The sequence below is a fragment of the Capra hircus genome, chromosome 18 (assembly GCF_001704415.2).
Source record: "Capra hircus breed San Clemente chromosome 18, ASM170441v1, whole genome shotgun sequence".
Classification (NCBI taxonomy): domain Eukaryota; kingdom Metazoa; phylum Chordata; class Mammalia; order Artiodactyla; family Bovidae; genus Capra; species Capra hircus.
Window position 1 is genome coordinate 55,769,514 of NC_030825.1, and position 17,749 is coordinate 55,787,262.

Below are 17,749 nucleotides of genomic sequence, written 5' to 3' on the forward strand. Positions count from 1 at the left end.
TTTCTGCATCAGTTGATACACTTATGTGATTTTTTTACTTGAGTTGGTGGGTATGGTGAAGTATACTGATTGATTAAAAAAATTTTTTAATGAATTTTATCTATTTTTATCTATTTTTTTTTTTTGGCTGTGCAGGGTCTTTGTTGCTGCATGGGCTCTTCTCTAGCTGCTGTGTGCGGGCTTCTCTTGCTGTGGAGCATGGCCTCTAGGGCCTGAGGGCTTTAGTAGTTGTGGCTTCCGGGCTCTGGAGCACAGGCTCAGTAGTTGCGGAGCACAGGCTCAGTTGCCCTGCGGCATGTGGGATCTTAGTTCCCAGACCAGGAATTGAACCTGTGTCCCCTGTGTGGGCAGGCGGATTTTTAACCACTGGACCACCAGGGAAGTCCTCTAACAAAGTGTTAAGTGCACAACCCAGTATTGTCAACTGTAGGCACAACATTGTAGAGTAAGTCCCTAGAACCTAGTCTTGTATCTTGTATGACTGAGACAGTACCTGATGAGTGACACTCCCCTGTCCCCTTCCCCCAGCCCTTGGCAACCACCATCCTGCTTTCTTCTTCTATGAGTCTGACTCTTTTGTGTTCCTTATGTAAGTGGACTCATGCCCTATTTGTTCTTCTGCCTGACTTGTTTCACTAATACGAATGCCCTTCGAGCTCATCCGTATTTCACAGAACGTCTTTCTTCTTTAAGACTCAGTAATAATATCCCATTGTTTGTATATATCACATTTTAAAAATCCATTTATCTAACATTCTCCAAGGTTAGGCCATATGTGAGGCTAAAGCCCTGTTTTAAATCAGGAGAAATTGGCAGGGAAGATATCCTAATTAATCTGAGGGAAGATAGGTGACTAAATTATAAATCTCAATACCTAATAATGAAGAAGTTTTACGATCAACAAGCCGTGACACCCAAACAGGAAATACTGAGTTGAAAGGCAAGTTGATGACTGCATTATGCATAACACCATTTTTCTAGGTTTAAAAAGCCTCCATAAATTCAATATATTGTTTATGGTCAAACACCACCTACTAAGATAATAATGCCTGGTTGGAAATGATATGATGACTTCCAGGTCATCATAATAGTAAATTGTAGGGATCCAGGCAATGGAAACAGAAGGTGCCTCATCTGCTTTGTAATTGTATTTCTCAGTTTTATTTAAAAATGGACATACTTGGGGGGTAATAGTTATATTATTTCTTTACCACTCTATAGGAATAAAATGAAATATGATCAACATTTTTTAAAAAGTCAGATGCCACAAAGTGAATTAGGGGTACCCTGATAAATTTTAACAGTCAAGTTGTCAAATGCAGAGATTTGATCATTCAAAACACCACGATGAAATAACAGGTTTTATGCAGTTACCTCCAGTCACTCACATGTATAAGGACGGAAGAACAAATATCAATATCTGTATAAGATCTGGAAGATTTAGAGCATTATTCCCACGGGAACAGCTCTTGAGGAAGGTCTGCCATCTTCTCCTGGAATAGTTTATCAAAGGTTTCAGCTTGGGCCACCGTGAAGTAATTTTTCCAGTCCCCAGTCATCCCTGATAAACATAAAATAGAGACTCCGATCAGATCTCGGGTCCGGTCTCAAGACTCCACTTCATGTCTTCCCGGATCTATTGCTTTTCTTTTTAAAAGTGTGTTGCTATTAAGTAGTACATGATACATTCTTACACCTTTAATTTTATTTATTTTTAAAAATTATTCATCTGTTTATTTATGGCTGTACTGGGTCACTGTTGCTGTTATTGGCTTTCTCTAGCTGTGGCAGCTGGGGGCTCCTCTCCAGCTGTGCTAGGACTTCTCATTGCCGTGGCTTCTCTTGTGGGTCAGGAGCTCGGTAGTTACAGTGTCCCAAGGCATGTGGGACTGTACCCACGTCCCCTGCGCTAGAGGCTGATTCTTAATGCCTGGACCACCAATGAAGCCCTGATCTATTTCTTGTCTGCTTGACATGGAAATTATAGCTAATAAAGCAGAATGACCAATGGTTTGTTGCTTTTTACTGCCTGGCAGCCATACCCATTTAGACGTCTGCCTGCCTGAAACAATTTCCCTTGTTCTCTTCTCTCCCAGTGTATAATTTGTCAGCAATAATGTAACTCTATTTTCTGATATAACCAATATTTAGCCACTTTTTGCAACCTCTATTTCTACCACCTACATCCAAGTTAACATCATTTCTCACCTGGATTATTGTATTAGAAATCTAACTGGTCTTTCTGGTTTTTTAAGAATTGTTTATTTGTATTTATTTATTTGGCTGCGCCATGTCTTAGTTGTGGCACTGGAGATCTTTGATTTTTGTTGTCTCGTGCGGGGTCTTTAGCTGTGGCGTTTGAAGCCTTAGTTGCAGCATGTGGGATCTAGTTGCCTGGCCAGGGAAGGAACCCCATACTCTGTATTGGGAGCTGGAGTATGAGTCGCTGGACCACCAGGAAGTCCATTTTATTTCTTCCTTGCCTGAATCACATCCTCGATCTATTTGAACTCTAGGATTCTGGGAAAACAGGCTCCTCCCCCTCTATGCTGTATATTCTGTTCATTCATCTTGAGTTCAAGGATACGGACATGATTAATTTCTCATCATAGGGGGGCTTTATAATGTCTGATAACAAGACAGGCTCTCAGCTAAGTGAAAAGTCTTTCCTCTTTCCTTTTTCCAATTGAGCTGTTCTTCATACATTTGTGTTGTTGTTGAGGGTATTTCTCTATGTTCAATCACCAGGAGTAACACAAACATGAACTTTCCCAATCCTGTCCTTATTTTCTGGGTCAGTCACAGCTATCGAGTTAGCGAGAATAGTGGATTAACCTGGTTACTGTTTGCAGAAGAGATATCTCCCATGTTAAATTCTGAGAGAGAGAGAGTTTGAATGGCCTTGCATATAAGACTGATCACCATACAGCCCACCTTAGTACTATAAAAAGAAACGCTCTCATAAGGGCTCACAAGGGACGTTTTCAAGTGATGAACAATATAAGTTGATAAATTCAAACAGTCCCTACTCCCAACGGTTAGTGCCCTGTGGTAAGCATAACTTCTACATTTTCTGAAGGCAGAACATTTTCTTTTACCTTTCCTCAAAAGAAGTCCATTCTCCTCTAAATACTGACCCTTCAGGAGGGAAAAATTGGACATATTGTTTTCTTTCATGGCCTGGAAGGAACTGTTTTTGAGGACTGAGTTCAGTTCTTCTGGTTCTAGTTTCTTGCCCAGGAATTGGCAGATCTTCTCCACAGTGCTCCTCGTGTCCTAGAAGAAGAGAAAATCTGAGAGATTATGTGAAAGAGCAAGGACATAGGAAAGGAGATGAGGGGGAGGAGACAGCAGAAAGAGGAGGGAGAGAGGAGAGGAAAAAAGGAAAGAAGTGTAAAGATGTGAGTAGGGCTAGAGTTGGGGGAGTCCAGAGTGGGTGAACTGGGAGACTGACATTAACACATAGACACTGTCGCTACTAAGAATAGGTGACCTATGAGAACCTGCTGTATGCACAGAGACTCTAGCCAATGCTCTATGGTGAGCTACATGGGAAGGAAGTCCAAAAACGGGGATATGTGCAAACGCTTGGCTGATTCACTTTGCTGTGCAGCAAATGCCGCAAAGCAAGTATGCCTGTGTGTGCTCAGCTGCGTCCGACTCTGTGGCCCCATGGACTGTAGCCCGCCAGACTCTTCTGTCCACGGGATTTTCCAGGCAAGAGCCTTGGAGTGAGTTACCGTTTCCTCCTCCAGGGCATCTTCCCAACTCAGGGATGGAACCCGTGTCTCCTGGGGCTTCTGCATTGGCAGGCAAATTCTCTACCACTGAGCTAAAAGTTTTAAGAAATAAAGTAAACAAACAAACAAACAAACAAAAAATGACTGGGAGAACAGTTGGGGAAAAAATGATGGAAGGACCATGATGGATTTCTCAGTATAGCTGAATTCAGGACACCTTAACCCTAACATACTGAGTTTTCCAAAGAGGCTTCTAGACAATTCTGAGCAGGATTAGACAGGAGAGTTTCAGGGAGAATTTGACAAAAATTTAAGGAATTGATTTCAAGCCTTCGCTATGTGACCAAATAATGCTGTTTTTCACAACTAACATTTGAATAACACACGAGAGCTTTACCATGTCTTCTTATTTATTATCTCAATAATTAGTTCTTGGCCCATGATGCTGGGAGATTAAAAGAAAATAGGTTTTATAACCAGAAAGGCCTTGCTTTGAATCAGAGACTTTCCTCTTAGAGCTAACATGCTTTAATTTTCTTTCTTTATTCCATGAGCCTTCACTATGATCTAACAAGAAAACACACAAGCAGTAAAACATAAAAGAACAAAAAACATCGAAAAAAGAAAAAAGAAGGAAAAAGGAAGAAAGCAATACCGAACAAGCAAACAAAAATCACCCCCACCCCCAGAAAAAAAAAAAAAAAGAGAGAGAGAGAAAAGAAAACAATTTATTGGAGTAAATTGTTATTTACAAAAGACTCCTTGGTAAAAAGGAAATTCGTGTGGACGCCATAGAGGATTAAATAGAAGTAGCTGGAAGAAGACGATGGAAAGTAATGTTTCTCAGATAGAAGCAAAAGCCAGTGTTTGTGTTATTTTTCTTTTCTCCAAGATACCACTAAAGGTTAAAGTTCTTCTCTCTGTGGTTTCATCACTTTTATTGGTTTTGAGTTTCATATGCCAGCTTTTCCTGCCTATCACTGCTCAGTTCAGTACTTGGCCTCAGAGTAATCATACTGATTGATTTTATGACTTAATTTTTCTCCTACCGTCTCTGGAACCCAGCTTGCTTCTACGCATTCCCATCTTCTTTCTCAGACCCCTCTCACTACTAGGTTATCAGCAGCACCAAGGGATATACCTCTAGAAATGATAGAACCAGTGACCAGTGTGAGCACAATCCACTGTACTCTGACTCAGTATATGGAAAAAGCCCTTTGGATATTGTTCAGTTCAGTTCAGTTCAGTCGCTCAGTCGTGTCTGACTCTTTGCGACCCCATGGACAGCAGCATGCCAGGCTTTCCTGTCCATCACCAACTGCCGGAGCTTGCTAAAACTCATGTCCATTGAGTCGGTGATGCCATCCAACCATCTCATCCTCTGTCATCCCCTTCTCCTCCTGCCTTTAATCTTTCCCAGCATCAGGGTCTTTTCCAGTGAGTCAGCTCTTGGATGTTGTAAGGTGAGATGAAGAAGACATGATGAAGAAGAGCATGGCGTTTGACCATAAGCAGGGCAATGAGGACCGGGTGGCTAAGTTCTCACTTCTAATGACCATGCACAGGCTAAAGAAGGGAGGGAAGTTAGAGCGAGTGAAGATGAGAAAGGGTGTGCTGATTATAAGAGCAATCATTACCCATTTCATCTCTTCATAGCTCAGTACCAGGAAGTTCTCCTTGTCTCTCATGGACATCCAGCCCCGAGTGTGGTCGAACCATGATCCAAATGGCACTGCGTACAGGGGAGGTAGGAAGAGTGAGACACACGGAATGAAAGCAGGGACTCATATATACGTTCACTCTGTGGACATAAATGCTAGCACAGCGCAGGGCACCTTTATGCTTGTTGTAACTAGTATCCAGCATCAGGCATTAGCCCTTTAAATAGCCTAGGACTTCCTTGGTGGCGCAGTGGATAAGAATCGGCCTGCCAGTGCAGGGGAGAGGGTTCGATCCCTGGACCAGGAAGATTCCCCATGACTCGGAGCAACTGAAGCCGTGGGCCACAACTCCCAAAGCCCACGCGCCTAGAGCCCACGCTCCACAACAAAGACAAGGCACCGCAATGAGGGACTCTCACACTGCAGCTAGAGAGCAGCCCCTCTCGCCACAACCAAAGCCCGAGCAAAGCAATGAAGACCCAGCGTAGCCAAAAATAAACAAAGAAAAAATCTAGAAACCCGGTAAAATACGACAAGGCTAGTTCACTTGGAGCAGGTTTTGTATACAGCTTTATATGCTGTAAAGGGATCTTGTCCAGAGAGCCATGTGACCTGAGAAGCAGTGTTGTGGTTGCCCCTAATATGTTCTGCCTTTCGAATGTTTAGTAGTTAGGTGTATTCTCACCATTCCCACACCTCTTGCTTCCTCCCTGCCGTTCCACCCCCACCATCATCTTGCCTTCAATGTTGCTTTTGGAATCATTATTCTTTGAGAAAGTGTCTTTCCTCTGGTTTAAGGTTTTCTTTCCTTTTTTCTACTATAGCTTTCTTAGAGGCTAGGTGATTTATTTGTAATAATTCTTTGCAAGGCTTTGTGGTTCTTCAAACAGATTTCATCAATGAGGAAATTCTCAGGCATGTCTTCTTGAAGATTTCCTTTCCCTGTATTTTTTCTTTCTTAGTATATATATATATATATATATTTTTTTTAATTGAACTACAGTTGACTTACAATGTTTCGGGTGCATAGCAAGATGATTCAGTTATACATATTGGACAGCAAGGAGATCAAACCAGTCAATCCTAAGGAAATTAACCCTGAATATTCTCTGGAAGGACTGATGCTGAAGCTGAAGCTACAATCCTTTGGCCACTGGAGGCAAAGAGCCGACTCACTGGAAAAGACCTTGATGCTGGGAAAGATTGAAGGCAAAAGGAGAAGGGGGCGGCAGAGGATGAGATGGTCAGATAGCATTACCGACTCAATGGACATGAATCTGAGCAAACTCTGTGAGACAGTGGAGGACAGAAGACCCTGGCATGCTGCAGTCCATGGGATCGAAAAGAGTCAGAGACGGCTTAGTGACTGAACCACAGCAATATGCGGATATTCTTTTCCATTATAGGTTATTACAAGATATTGGCGACAGTTCGCTGTGTTCTACGGTAAACCTTTGTTGCTTTTTGCATTCGGAGAAGGCGTGGCACCCGCTCCAGTGCTCTTGCCTGGAGAATCCCATGGGCGGAGGAGCCTGGTGGGCTGCAGTCCATGGGGTCGCTAGGAGTCGGACACGACTGAGCGGCTTCGCTTTGACTTTTCACTTTCACCCATTGGGGAAGGAAATGGCAACCCACTCCAGTGTTGTTGCCTGGAGAATCCCAGGGACGGGGGAGCCTGGTGGGCTGCCGTCTATGGGGTTGCACAGAGTAGGACACGACTGAAGCGACTTAGCAGCAGTCTTTTTTTTTAATTAGAAATTGAGCATTCTATTCATCCTAGTGGGATCAAAATGTTATAAGTTTTATAGGTAGGCAAAAATTCATAAGTTTCTAAAATATACATTATACATATTTTATATACACACATATATGTGTATGAAAGCTTCTCTACTATACTTGATAAAGGCTTGAGAAAGAACATCGAAAAAAAAGGAAGAGATGGAGAAATTGGAAAACATAAACTAAATGAAATGGGATCACCAAATATGAAATAGAAAAAGTGAAACAAGCTAGATAAAAGATCAGCATAAAATCCAGTTGTTTTTAAATATGGTTGCTTATTAGAAACATATCTGGAGCTTTGGAGAAAAAAGGCAAAACTTGGGCATTTGTATTTTTCAAAAAATTTCAAGATAATTCTAATATGTATCTTGATTTAAAAAAGTGATGACAGGTTTTTCTATTAAATGGTAGTTTTGATGATATAGAATTCTATTATTTTCTGTTAGTCAATCATGATGCAATGGTGTTAAGTGAGTGATAGTTACATAATCACAATAATAAAAGATAGTTATTAGTTTTTCACAATCAATAGCCAGACAAAAATTAAAAGACAATTAAAATCGCAATCTGTAATGGACATGTGATGAACTCAACCATATAAAATAATTATGTACAATTTGGGTGGTTAAGTAGAGCGATGTGGTAAGTGGAAGTGCATACATACACGCTTTCATCCGATCACTCAGTCTATATCTTTTGGTTGGTGCATTTAATTCATTTACATGTAAGTTAATTATTGATATGTATGATCCTATTACCATTTTCTTAATTGTTTCAGGTGTGTTTTGTTTAGGTCTTTCCCTTCTCTTGTGTTTCCTGCCTAGAAAAGTTCCTTTAGCATTTGTTGTAAAGTTGGTTTGGTGGTGCTGAATTCTCTTAACTTCTGCTTGTCTGGAAAGCTTTTGATTTCTCCATCAAGTCTGAATGAGTGTCTTGTTGGGTAGAGTGTTCTTGGTGGTCAGTTCTTCCCTTTCGTCACTTTAAATATATTGCGCCATTCCCTTCTGGCTTGTAGAGTTTCTGTTGAGAGATCAGCTGATAAACCTGATGGGATCTCCCTTATATGTCATTTGTCATTTTCCCTTGTTGCTTTTAATATTTGATCTTTGTCCTTAATTTCTGTCAGTTTGATTACTATGTGTCTCGGTGGGTTCCTCTTTGGGTTTATCCTGCTAGAACTCTCTGAGCTTCCTGGACTTGGTTGACTATTTATGAAGTTTTCAGCTATTATTTCTTTAAATATTTTCTTGGGTCCTTTCTCTCTTTTTTCTTCTGAGACTCCTATAATGCAAATGTTGGTGCCTTTAATGTTGTCCCAGAGGCTTCTTGGGCTGTCTTCATTTTCTTTTTTTCATTCTTTTTTCTATATTCTGTTCTGTGGCAGTGATTTCCACCATTCTGTCCTCCAGGTCACTTATTCATTCATTCTGCCTCAGTTATTCTGCTACTGATTCCTTCCAGTGGATCATTCATTCATCTCTGTGTCTTGCTCTGGTGGACAGAGCCTCTCTCAGTAAAGCTTTAATCCAATCATCAGCTAATGGGTGGAGTCTCGCTCCTGTTTGTTGTTTGGGAACCCACTCCAGTTTTCTCGCCGGGAGAATTCTATGGCCAGAGGAGCCTGGCAGGCTACAGTCCATGGGGTCGCAAAGAGTTGGACACAGCTGAGCGACTAACACTACTGTGTCTGAGCTTTTCTTTCTTTTTTAAAAAAATATTTGTTTGTCTGGGGTGGGTCTGGGATCTTTGATCTTCATCTCAGGAGTTGCAATTACTCAGCCCACGTGCCACACCTACTGAGGTTGGAGCACCCTAGAGCCCCAGCTCCACACCAGGAGAAGCCGCTGCAATGAGAAGCCCGTGCATGCAGTGAAGAGTAGCCCTTACTCTCAGCAACTAGAGAAAAACCCACCCAGCAGTGAAGACCCAGTGTGGCCAAAAATAAATAAATAAAGGAATAAAGAAGATGAATCTGAAAAATGGTGAAAAGTCAGGATGGTCTTGTCCAGAAAGCCAATGAAAGCTGAGTTTCAGAAAGTCATAGATTAGGAGAGTAGAGGAAAGAATATGAGTGCTCGGTGCTAATATTAGACAGATCCTGAGACTCAGAAAATAGCGAGGATAGTTGGGGCAAAAAGGGTGGTTGAGGTTCTGCTGCTCTACAAGACAGTATGTGGATTTAGAAAATCTGGCTTCTGGTGGTGATGGAGATACTCATGGCTTGGGAAGATGTAGAGACATCAGGTTGCGTTTAAAAGAAACAAAAAAAGAGAGGTCTGATGAAGGACTCTGGCAACTCCTCGCTTTCATATTTCACATTCACTCACTGTTTCCTTGGATGAACCATTCAAAGTATTGTTCCAGTGACTCTGGTCTCTTAACAAATTTTGCGCTCCTCCAGAAAAAATAACCAGACACAAAAACATCTCTGGGATTTCGGACGAGGTAGATCATCTGAAAGAGAAAAATAGGATAAGGAAAAATCAAGTCATTTTCTAACCTTTTTTTCCCCAACCTTCTTGATTTTCATAAAAATGGAGAAAAAGCCAAAGAATTCCCTGGGGGGTCCACACCCCATGGCATGCAGAGCTTCCCTGACCAGGGACTGAACTTGTGTCCCCTGCATTGGGGCTTCCCTGCTGGCTCAACAGTAAATAATCCATTTGCAATGCAGGAGACACAGGAGCTGCAGCTTCCATCCCTGGCTTGGGAAGATCCCCTGGAGGAGGGCATGGCAACCCACTCCAGTATTCTTGCCTGGAGAATCCCAGGGACAGAGTAGCCTGGTGGCTTACAGTCCATGGGGCTGCAAAGAGTTGGACATAGCTTAAACAACAGAGCACCACTGGCCCACCAGGGAAGCCCTGATGAAGACTGTCTTGACTGCTGTACACTGACCTTGGCCTTGGATTTGAAGAAAGACTTGGGGAAGAGTTGGATGGGCAGGTGAGAACTGATGAGACGTGGGCCTTCCTTCTCCTTTAGTAATTCATACCCAACCTTAGTCTCTACCCAGGGGGAGCGGTCCCAAATGGGCTCAGATTGGACCCACTTGGGATCCCCCTTGGAGTAAATCAAGCAGACAGTTTCAATCAACCAGTTTGTTCCTAGATAAAGAAAGGAAAAATATGATCAATCATTTTAATCTGACTTAAAAAAATTCTTATAATATATATAGATCATAAAAGGTACCATCTTAACCATCTTTAAATTACAGTTCAGTTGTTATTTAGCCAGTCAGTTATATCCAACTCTTTTTGCAACCCCATGGACTATAGCCCTCCAGGCTCCTCTGTCCTTGGGATTTCCCAGGCAAGAATACCGGAGTGGCAGCTATTAAAAAGAATGCATTTGAATCAGTTCTAATGAGGTGGATGAAACTGGAGTCTATTATACAGAGTGAAGTAAGTTAGAAAGAAAAACACCAATACAGTATATTAATGCATATATATGGAATTTAGAAAGATGGTAACAATGACCCTATATACCAGAGAGCAAAAGAGACACAGATGTAAAGAACAGACTTTTGGACTCTGTGGGAGAAGGCGAGGATGGGATGATTTGAGAGAATAGCATTGAAACATGTATGTTAACATATATGAAATAGATCGCCAGTCCAGGTTCGCTGCATAAGACAGGGTGCTCAGGGCTGGTGCACTGGGATGACCCAGAGGAATGGAATGGGGAGGGAGGTGGAAAAGGGGTTCAGGATGGGGAACACATGTACACCTGTGGCAGATTCATGTCAATGTATGGCAAAACCACTATAATATTATAAAGTAATCAGCCTCCAATTAAACTAAATAAATTAATTTAAAAAATAAAGAAAAACAGAATACTGGAGTGGGTTGCCATTTCCTTCTCCAGAGGATCTTCCCGACCCAGGGATTGTACCCACATCTCCTGCATAGGCAGGAGGACTCTTTACCATTGAGCCACCAGGCAGCCCTGTATAGCTCTCTAGGGTTAAGTATATTTACATGGTTGTGCAAACGATCTCCAGAATTTTTCCATCTTGCACAGCTGAACGTCTGTGCCTATTAAGTAACAACTTCCCATTTTCTTCTCCTTCCAGTCCCTGGTAACCATTTTACTTTCTGTTTCTGATGCCTCATTTAAGTGGAGTCATACAAACCAGGCAGAGCTTGGTGGCTCAGATGATAAAAAATCTGCCTGCAATGCAGGAGACCCAGGTTCAATCCCTGGGTTGGGAAGATCTGCTGGAGAAGGGAATGGCTACAACCACAGAGTTCTTGCCTGGAGAATCCTATGGACCGAGGAGCCTGAAGGGCTAGAGTCTATGGGATCACGAAGACTCAGACACAACTGGGTGACGAAGGCTTTCACTTCAGTCCATACATACTATGTCTTCATAGTTTATCCGTGTTGTAGCAAGTCACAGAACTCCATTTCTTTCTAAGGCTGAATAATATTCTAAATATGTAGATAGTAAATTATGTTTATCCATTCATCTGTTAATGGAGCTTTGGGTTGCTTCTATGCTTCGGCTATTGCTTAAAACCTTTGAACCTGTTCCCATTGCTCTTGGACTTTGAACAGATTCCCATTGCCCTTGGTTTATCATTACCACAGCACCTCCGATGACTTCAGCCTTGCTTCTTGCCCAGTCAGTCCCTCTATGACCCCACCCCTCGTAGATATATGATCCATATCCTTTCAGTTCAGTAAATTTATCAAGTTCTTTTTCCAGTTCCTGATCACTATCCATGCTGATACCTTTCCTGGAAAATCTCTCCTTTTTGAAAAGTTATATTTATTTATGCATTTATTTTTGGCTGGGTCTTGCTGCACTTGGGCTTTCTCCAGTTGGGGTGAGCAGGGGGCTACTCTCTAGCTGTGATGCTCGGGCTTCTCATTGCCATGACTTATCTTGTTGCAGAGCATGGGCTCGAGAGCCTGCAGGCTATGGTAGTTGTGGCACACGGGCATAATTGCTCCACAGCATGGAGGATCTTCCTGGACCAGGGATTGAACCCATGTGCCCTGCATTGGCAGGCAGATTGTTAACCACTGGACCATCAGGGAAGTCCTGGAAAATATCTCTTTTCCTGAAATAATTTCACATTCACTATGTCTTGAAAAAAGAAAAACATTCTATTTTCCTGCTGCTAATTCTTTCTTTAAAAAAAAAAAAGTTATTTATTTATTGTATTATTTAGGGCTGTGCTGAGTCTTCATTGCTGCACGTGGGCTCTCTAGTTGCAGTGAGCAGGGGCTACCGAGAAGCCTTCTCATCATGGTGGCTTCATTTGTTGCGGAGCACAGGCTCCAGGCCCATGGGCCTCAGCAGCTGTGGCCTGTGTGCCCTGGAGCACTGGCTCAGTGGTTGCGGCGTACAGGCTTAGTTGCACCACAGGATGTGGGATCTTCCCTGACCAGGGATTGAACCTTTCCTCCTTCCACTGGCAGGCGGATTCATAACCTCTAGACACCCAGGGACGCCCCACGTTCACTCTTTTTGATCTCAATTTAGTGCCATTTCTTCTATTTTGCTTTTTGGCTGTGGTAGTTATGTTTTATTCCCCCACTCCAGCCCTCCACCTTGTTTTATTGAGTTATTGCTAACAAATTAAGGACATATATATTTAACACCCTCAGTTCAAAAACAGTAGGGGCAACTTGGCAAGACTAAACTCTCCATTGCTCCATTATATTATACAAATAACAGGATAATGCTTGTTTCTGCTAGCAGGGAGCTTATTGTCTCTTTCATATAAAGCAGAAATAGGGCATCCCCGGGGTCTCAGTGGTAAAGAATCTGTCTGCTAATGAAGGTGAAATGGGTTCGATCCCTGACCCGGGAAGATCCCACAGGCAGTGGGGCAGCTAAGCCATATGCTGTAACTACTAAGCCATAAGTCACAACTACTGAAACCCTGGAACCCGGCTCCACAACAAGAGAAGTTACCTCTAAAGAAGCCCTCACACTGCAACTAGAGAAGGCCCACGGAACAGCGAAGACCTAACACAGTCTGAAATGAATCAATAGTAGTAATAAAAGCAAGAAGCTACATTCTATTTAAAAAGGAATGTGAACATCTAAGGTGTTCGTGTTCGTTTGTTACATGTCACATTGTGAAAAGACTATCACTATCAAGCTAATTAACTATTACATCATCTCACAGAATTACCTCCCTCCCCTACTTCTGGAGAAGGCAATGGCAACCCACTCCAGTACTCTTGCCTGGAAAATCCCATGGATGGAGGAGCCTGGTGGGCTGCAGTCCATGGGGTTGTGAAGAGTCGGTTGGACACGACTGAGCGACTTTACTTTCACTTTTCACTTTCATGCACTGGAGAAGGAAATGGCAAGCCACTCCAGTGTTGTTGCCTGGAGAATCCCAGGGACGGTGGAGCCTGGTGGGCTGCTGTCTGTGGGGTCGCACAGAGTCGGACACGACTGAAGCGACTTAGCAGCAGCAGCAGCCTACTTCTTCTAGGACTTCCCTGGGGGCTCAGTGGTAAGAATCCACCTGCCAGTGCGGAGACAGAGAGATTAGGACTCAAGCCCTGGGTCAGGGGGATCCCCTGGAGAAGGAGATGGCAGCCCTCTCCAGTATTCTTACCTGGAGAATCCCACGGACAGAGGAGCCTGGCGGGCTATAGTTTATGGGGTTTCACAAAGAGTCGGACAGTACTGAGTGACTGAACAATAGCGCCCATTTCCTCTACAGACTTCACTCTCCATCTTCTTCCACTCCTCTCTACAAACAGCCGAATCTGCCTTAGGCTTCATTCCCATGGTTTCCTCCGATGCCTTTGATTACCCCCTCTGAGCACTCAGCTGACTGTGTAACTGCCTGGCTCGACCCTTTTCTCTGGACACCAGTGGTATCAGTGCACGCTTCTATCCCCTAATGCATTGCCAGCATACAGAAAGCCCTCCATCTGTCTACTGAAGGATGAGGGCCACAGCCACAGCCTGTCAGTACCTGATCCTGCTTCCTTACCTGATTTGGGGAAAGTCAGCAGTAAGACATCTTCATCTTTAACAAGGAAACTCTCCTGCACCTCTCTCAGGAGTTCAGGTGAGTAATCCACGCTTGGGAAGGGTATCCCTTCAAACCACACAAACTTTCCCGTCATGACGATGAGCTCTGTCTACCTCTCGTGAGCCTTTTAGCCGTAGTCACTACTGGACTGGGAGATCTGTTTTATAGTCAACATGGAACAATCATTAATCTCTCCCAGGTTGTTAATGAGTGTGCCTGCCCATAAAAAGATAGGGTCACAAGACTGATAATATTGGGCAACCGTGAAGTCATTCGGAGAACATTCTGGGGTAACCTGAGTTTGACTTCATGGGAGGGAACCAGGAGTTTAGTAACAAGATGGAGGGTGTAGACATGTGGTGGATTAAAGATGTATATATTTAAGAATTATGTATATATTGGCTGGGTTAGGTCTTCATTGCTGTGTGTGAGCTTTTTCTAGCTGCAGCAAGCAGGGGTTACTCTCTTTGTGCCAAGCGGGGAGTCTAGGCAGCTGGGCTGAGTATGTGGCACAGGGGCTAAGTTCTGCCATGGCATGTAAAAACTTCCCAGACCAGGTATTGAACCTGTGTCCCTTCCACTGGCAGGCAGAATCCTAACCACTGGACCACCAGGGAAGTCTTACAAATATATATATTAAATAAGCTTTGTTATTTTTTCAACACTTTTAAATATATAGGAAAATTGTAAAGAATTCTCATAGTCCATACTTTATTCAGACTTCCTTAGTTTTTACCTAATATCCTTTCTTTGGCCCAAGGTCCCATCCCAGACACGACATGACATTGGATCTTCATGTCTCCTTAGGTCTCGGCTGTGACAGTTTCTCAGACTTTCCTTGTCTTTGATGACTTTGACAGTTTTGAGGACTGATTACTGGTCAGGTATTTTGGAGAAGGTCCCTCTCTTGGGGTGTGCCCGATGTTTTTCTCATAATTAGACTGGGTTTCTGGGTTTTGGAGAGGAAAATCACGGAGGAAAAATGCTAGTACAGTCACAACACTCAGAGGGTATTTACTATCAACCTGACATCTCATTGTTGATGTTGACTTTGATCACCTGGCAGAAGTAATGTTTGTTGGATTTTCCCATGGTAAATTTACTCTCCCCGTCTTTTTTTTTTTGTCTAAATGTTTTGGCCATGCCTCATGTCATGTGGGATCTTAGTTCTCTGATCAGAGATCGAACCCATCACCCTTGCTTTGGAAGCTCAGAGTCTTAACCACTGGAGTGCCAGGGAACTCCTTACCTTCCCTCCTTTTCATATGGGCATATTTAAAACATGAAGTCTAGATGTGAAGGTATTCATGAGAACACAATGTGTAAACTCTTATTGAGGATCTTCTCTGAAACTATTGTCTGGCGCCATTTAAATGATCAGATGTTATTTAAAAAAGAAACGAAAAGCTGAGGATATGTTCCAGATAGAGGAGAATGTAAACTAAGCCCTGGATTGACTTCTAGACCACAGAAAAGGCTATTATTTCATTATTGGGAGAGTTGACCACATTTGAATGCAAGCTGTGGATTAGATAATAACATTACATCTATACAAACTTCCCTGATTTCTGTCATTTTTGTGGATTATAAGTGAAATATTTTTGATCTTAGAAAATATAAAGCTTTTAAAAAATAATTGTATTTATTTATTTTTAACTCTGCTGGGTCTTAGTCGCTGCCCAGGCTTTTTCTCTAGTTGTGGTGAGCGGGGCTACTCTCTAATTGAGGTGAGCAGGCATCTCATTGCTGTGGTTTCTCCTGTGGAGCAGGGCTCTCGGGCCCGAGGGCTTCAGAGTTGTGGCTCCTGGGCTCTGGAGCACAGGCTCAATAGTTGTGGCGCACGGGCTAAGTTGCTCTGTGACATGTGGGATTTCGCAGACCAGGGAAGAATCTGTGTCTCCTGCATTGACAAGTGGATTCTTAACTACTGAGACACCAGAGAAGCCCCATACGCTGAAGTTTTGAAGGATAAAAGGAAAGGATTTCTGTAACTTACTCTCAAATGGCTGAAAAAGTTTATATTGTATATGAGAGTGAAAGAAATGAGAGCGTAGTCTAGTAAATGTTACAAAAGGTTAGTGTTGGTAAATCTGTGTGAATTATACACAAGAATTTTGTATGTATTGCTTGCATGATTCCCCTAAGTTTGAAGATAATTAAAAATAAAAAAAGTTGCTCAGTCGTGTCCAACTCTTTGCAACCCCATGGGCTACAAAGTCCTTGGGATTCTCTAGGCCAGAATAGGAGTGGGTGGCCTATTCCTTTTCCAGGGGATCTTCCTGACCCAGGAATTGAACAGGGTTCTCCTGCATTGCAGGGCGGTTCTTTACCAACTGAGATTTCAGGGAAGCCCTTAAAACATCAAAATAAAAACTAAATAAATAGATGTAGTGACAATGAGCTACAGTGAAATTGGGATACCATGGATTTAAATCTTTCACACTTTTTTTTTATAGCAACCTATTTTTTTAAGAAATCTATTTGTTCTTTATTTTTTTTTGGCCACTCTGTGTAGCCTGTGGGATCTTAGTTCCCAATGCAGGGATCTCTGCATTAGAAGCACAGAGTTTTAACCACTGGACCACTAGCGAAGTCCCTGAAATCTCTCTTTTTAAGCATAAGAGACAAGAACTTGCTTTAGACTCACAGGTATGGGGGTGAAACTACATGGCAGGATCCTGTTCTTATTTGCCATTTCATCATTAACATAGTTAGAATTTATGAAACACTTCCAGGTTTTAGTGGTTGGGCTGCGAGAATTCTCTTTTTGGCCACATTGAAAATCTATAATAGCAATTGTTATTTTATGGGTCCCACCTTCTATTACCCAGTGGAGGACTCTAGGATTCAAGGCTTCCCACATTCACATAACAAGCAAAAAGAAGAATGCCTGCTTCTGAAATATTGACTCCAGAAGTAATTAAAGAAACATTTAGGTTGATATCATTTCCTGGTGGGCTTCAGTCAGCTAAAATTAAGACCATCCGGGGCTTCTCTTCCATATCCATATAGGACTACTAGAAACACCATAGTTTTGACTCTATGGATGCGAGAGTTGGACCATAAAGAAGGCTGAGCCCCAAAGAATTGATGTTTTCAAATTGTGGTGCTTCTGTGCTGCAGAAGACTCTTGAGAGTCCCTTGGACAGAAGGAGATCAATCCAGTCAATCCTAAGCAAATCAACACTGAATACTCATTGGAAGGACTGATGCTGAAGTTGAAGCTCCAATACTTTGATCACCTGACGTGAAGAGCTGATCATTGGAAAACACTCTGCTGCTGGGAAAGATTAGGGCAAAAGGAGGAAGGGGCATCAGAGGATGAGATGGTTAGATTGCATCACAGACTCAATGGACATGCATTTGAGCCAACTTGCAGATAGTCGGTGACAGAGGACCCTGGCGTGCTGCGGTTCATGGGGTCACAAAGTGTCGGACACAGCTTAGTGACCGAACAACAACAACAATTCTTATGTTATTTCTTGACCACTCTGTATGAATGAAATTAAACACTATAAACAATTTTTGAAAGCTGGGATACCAAGAAGCGAAA

The 17,749-nt window shown here is 42.6% G+C and overlaps 1 protein-coding gene across 1 annotated transcript; it reads right to left on the bottom strand.

Annotated features, from left to right (window-relative positions):
* LOC102181069 (bile salt sulfotransferase) lies at positions 1,143-14,393 on the bottom strand. Its single transcript, XM_018062684.1, has 6 exons — positions 14,155-14,393; positions 10,082-10,290; positions 9,511-9,637; positions 5,378-5,472; positions 3,099-3,276; positions 1,143-1,561 (listed from the first exon to the last, which is right to left on the bottom strand). The coding sequence occupies exons 1-6, from the start codon at positions 14,288-14,290 to the stop codon at positions 1,449-1,451; spliced, it is 858 nt and encodes a 285-aa protein (XP_017918173.1). The 5' UTR covers positions 14,291-14,393; the 3' UTR covers positions 1,143-1,448.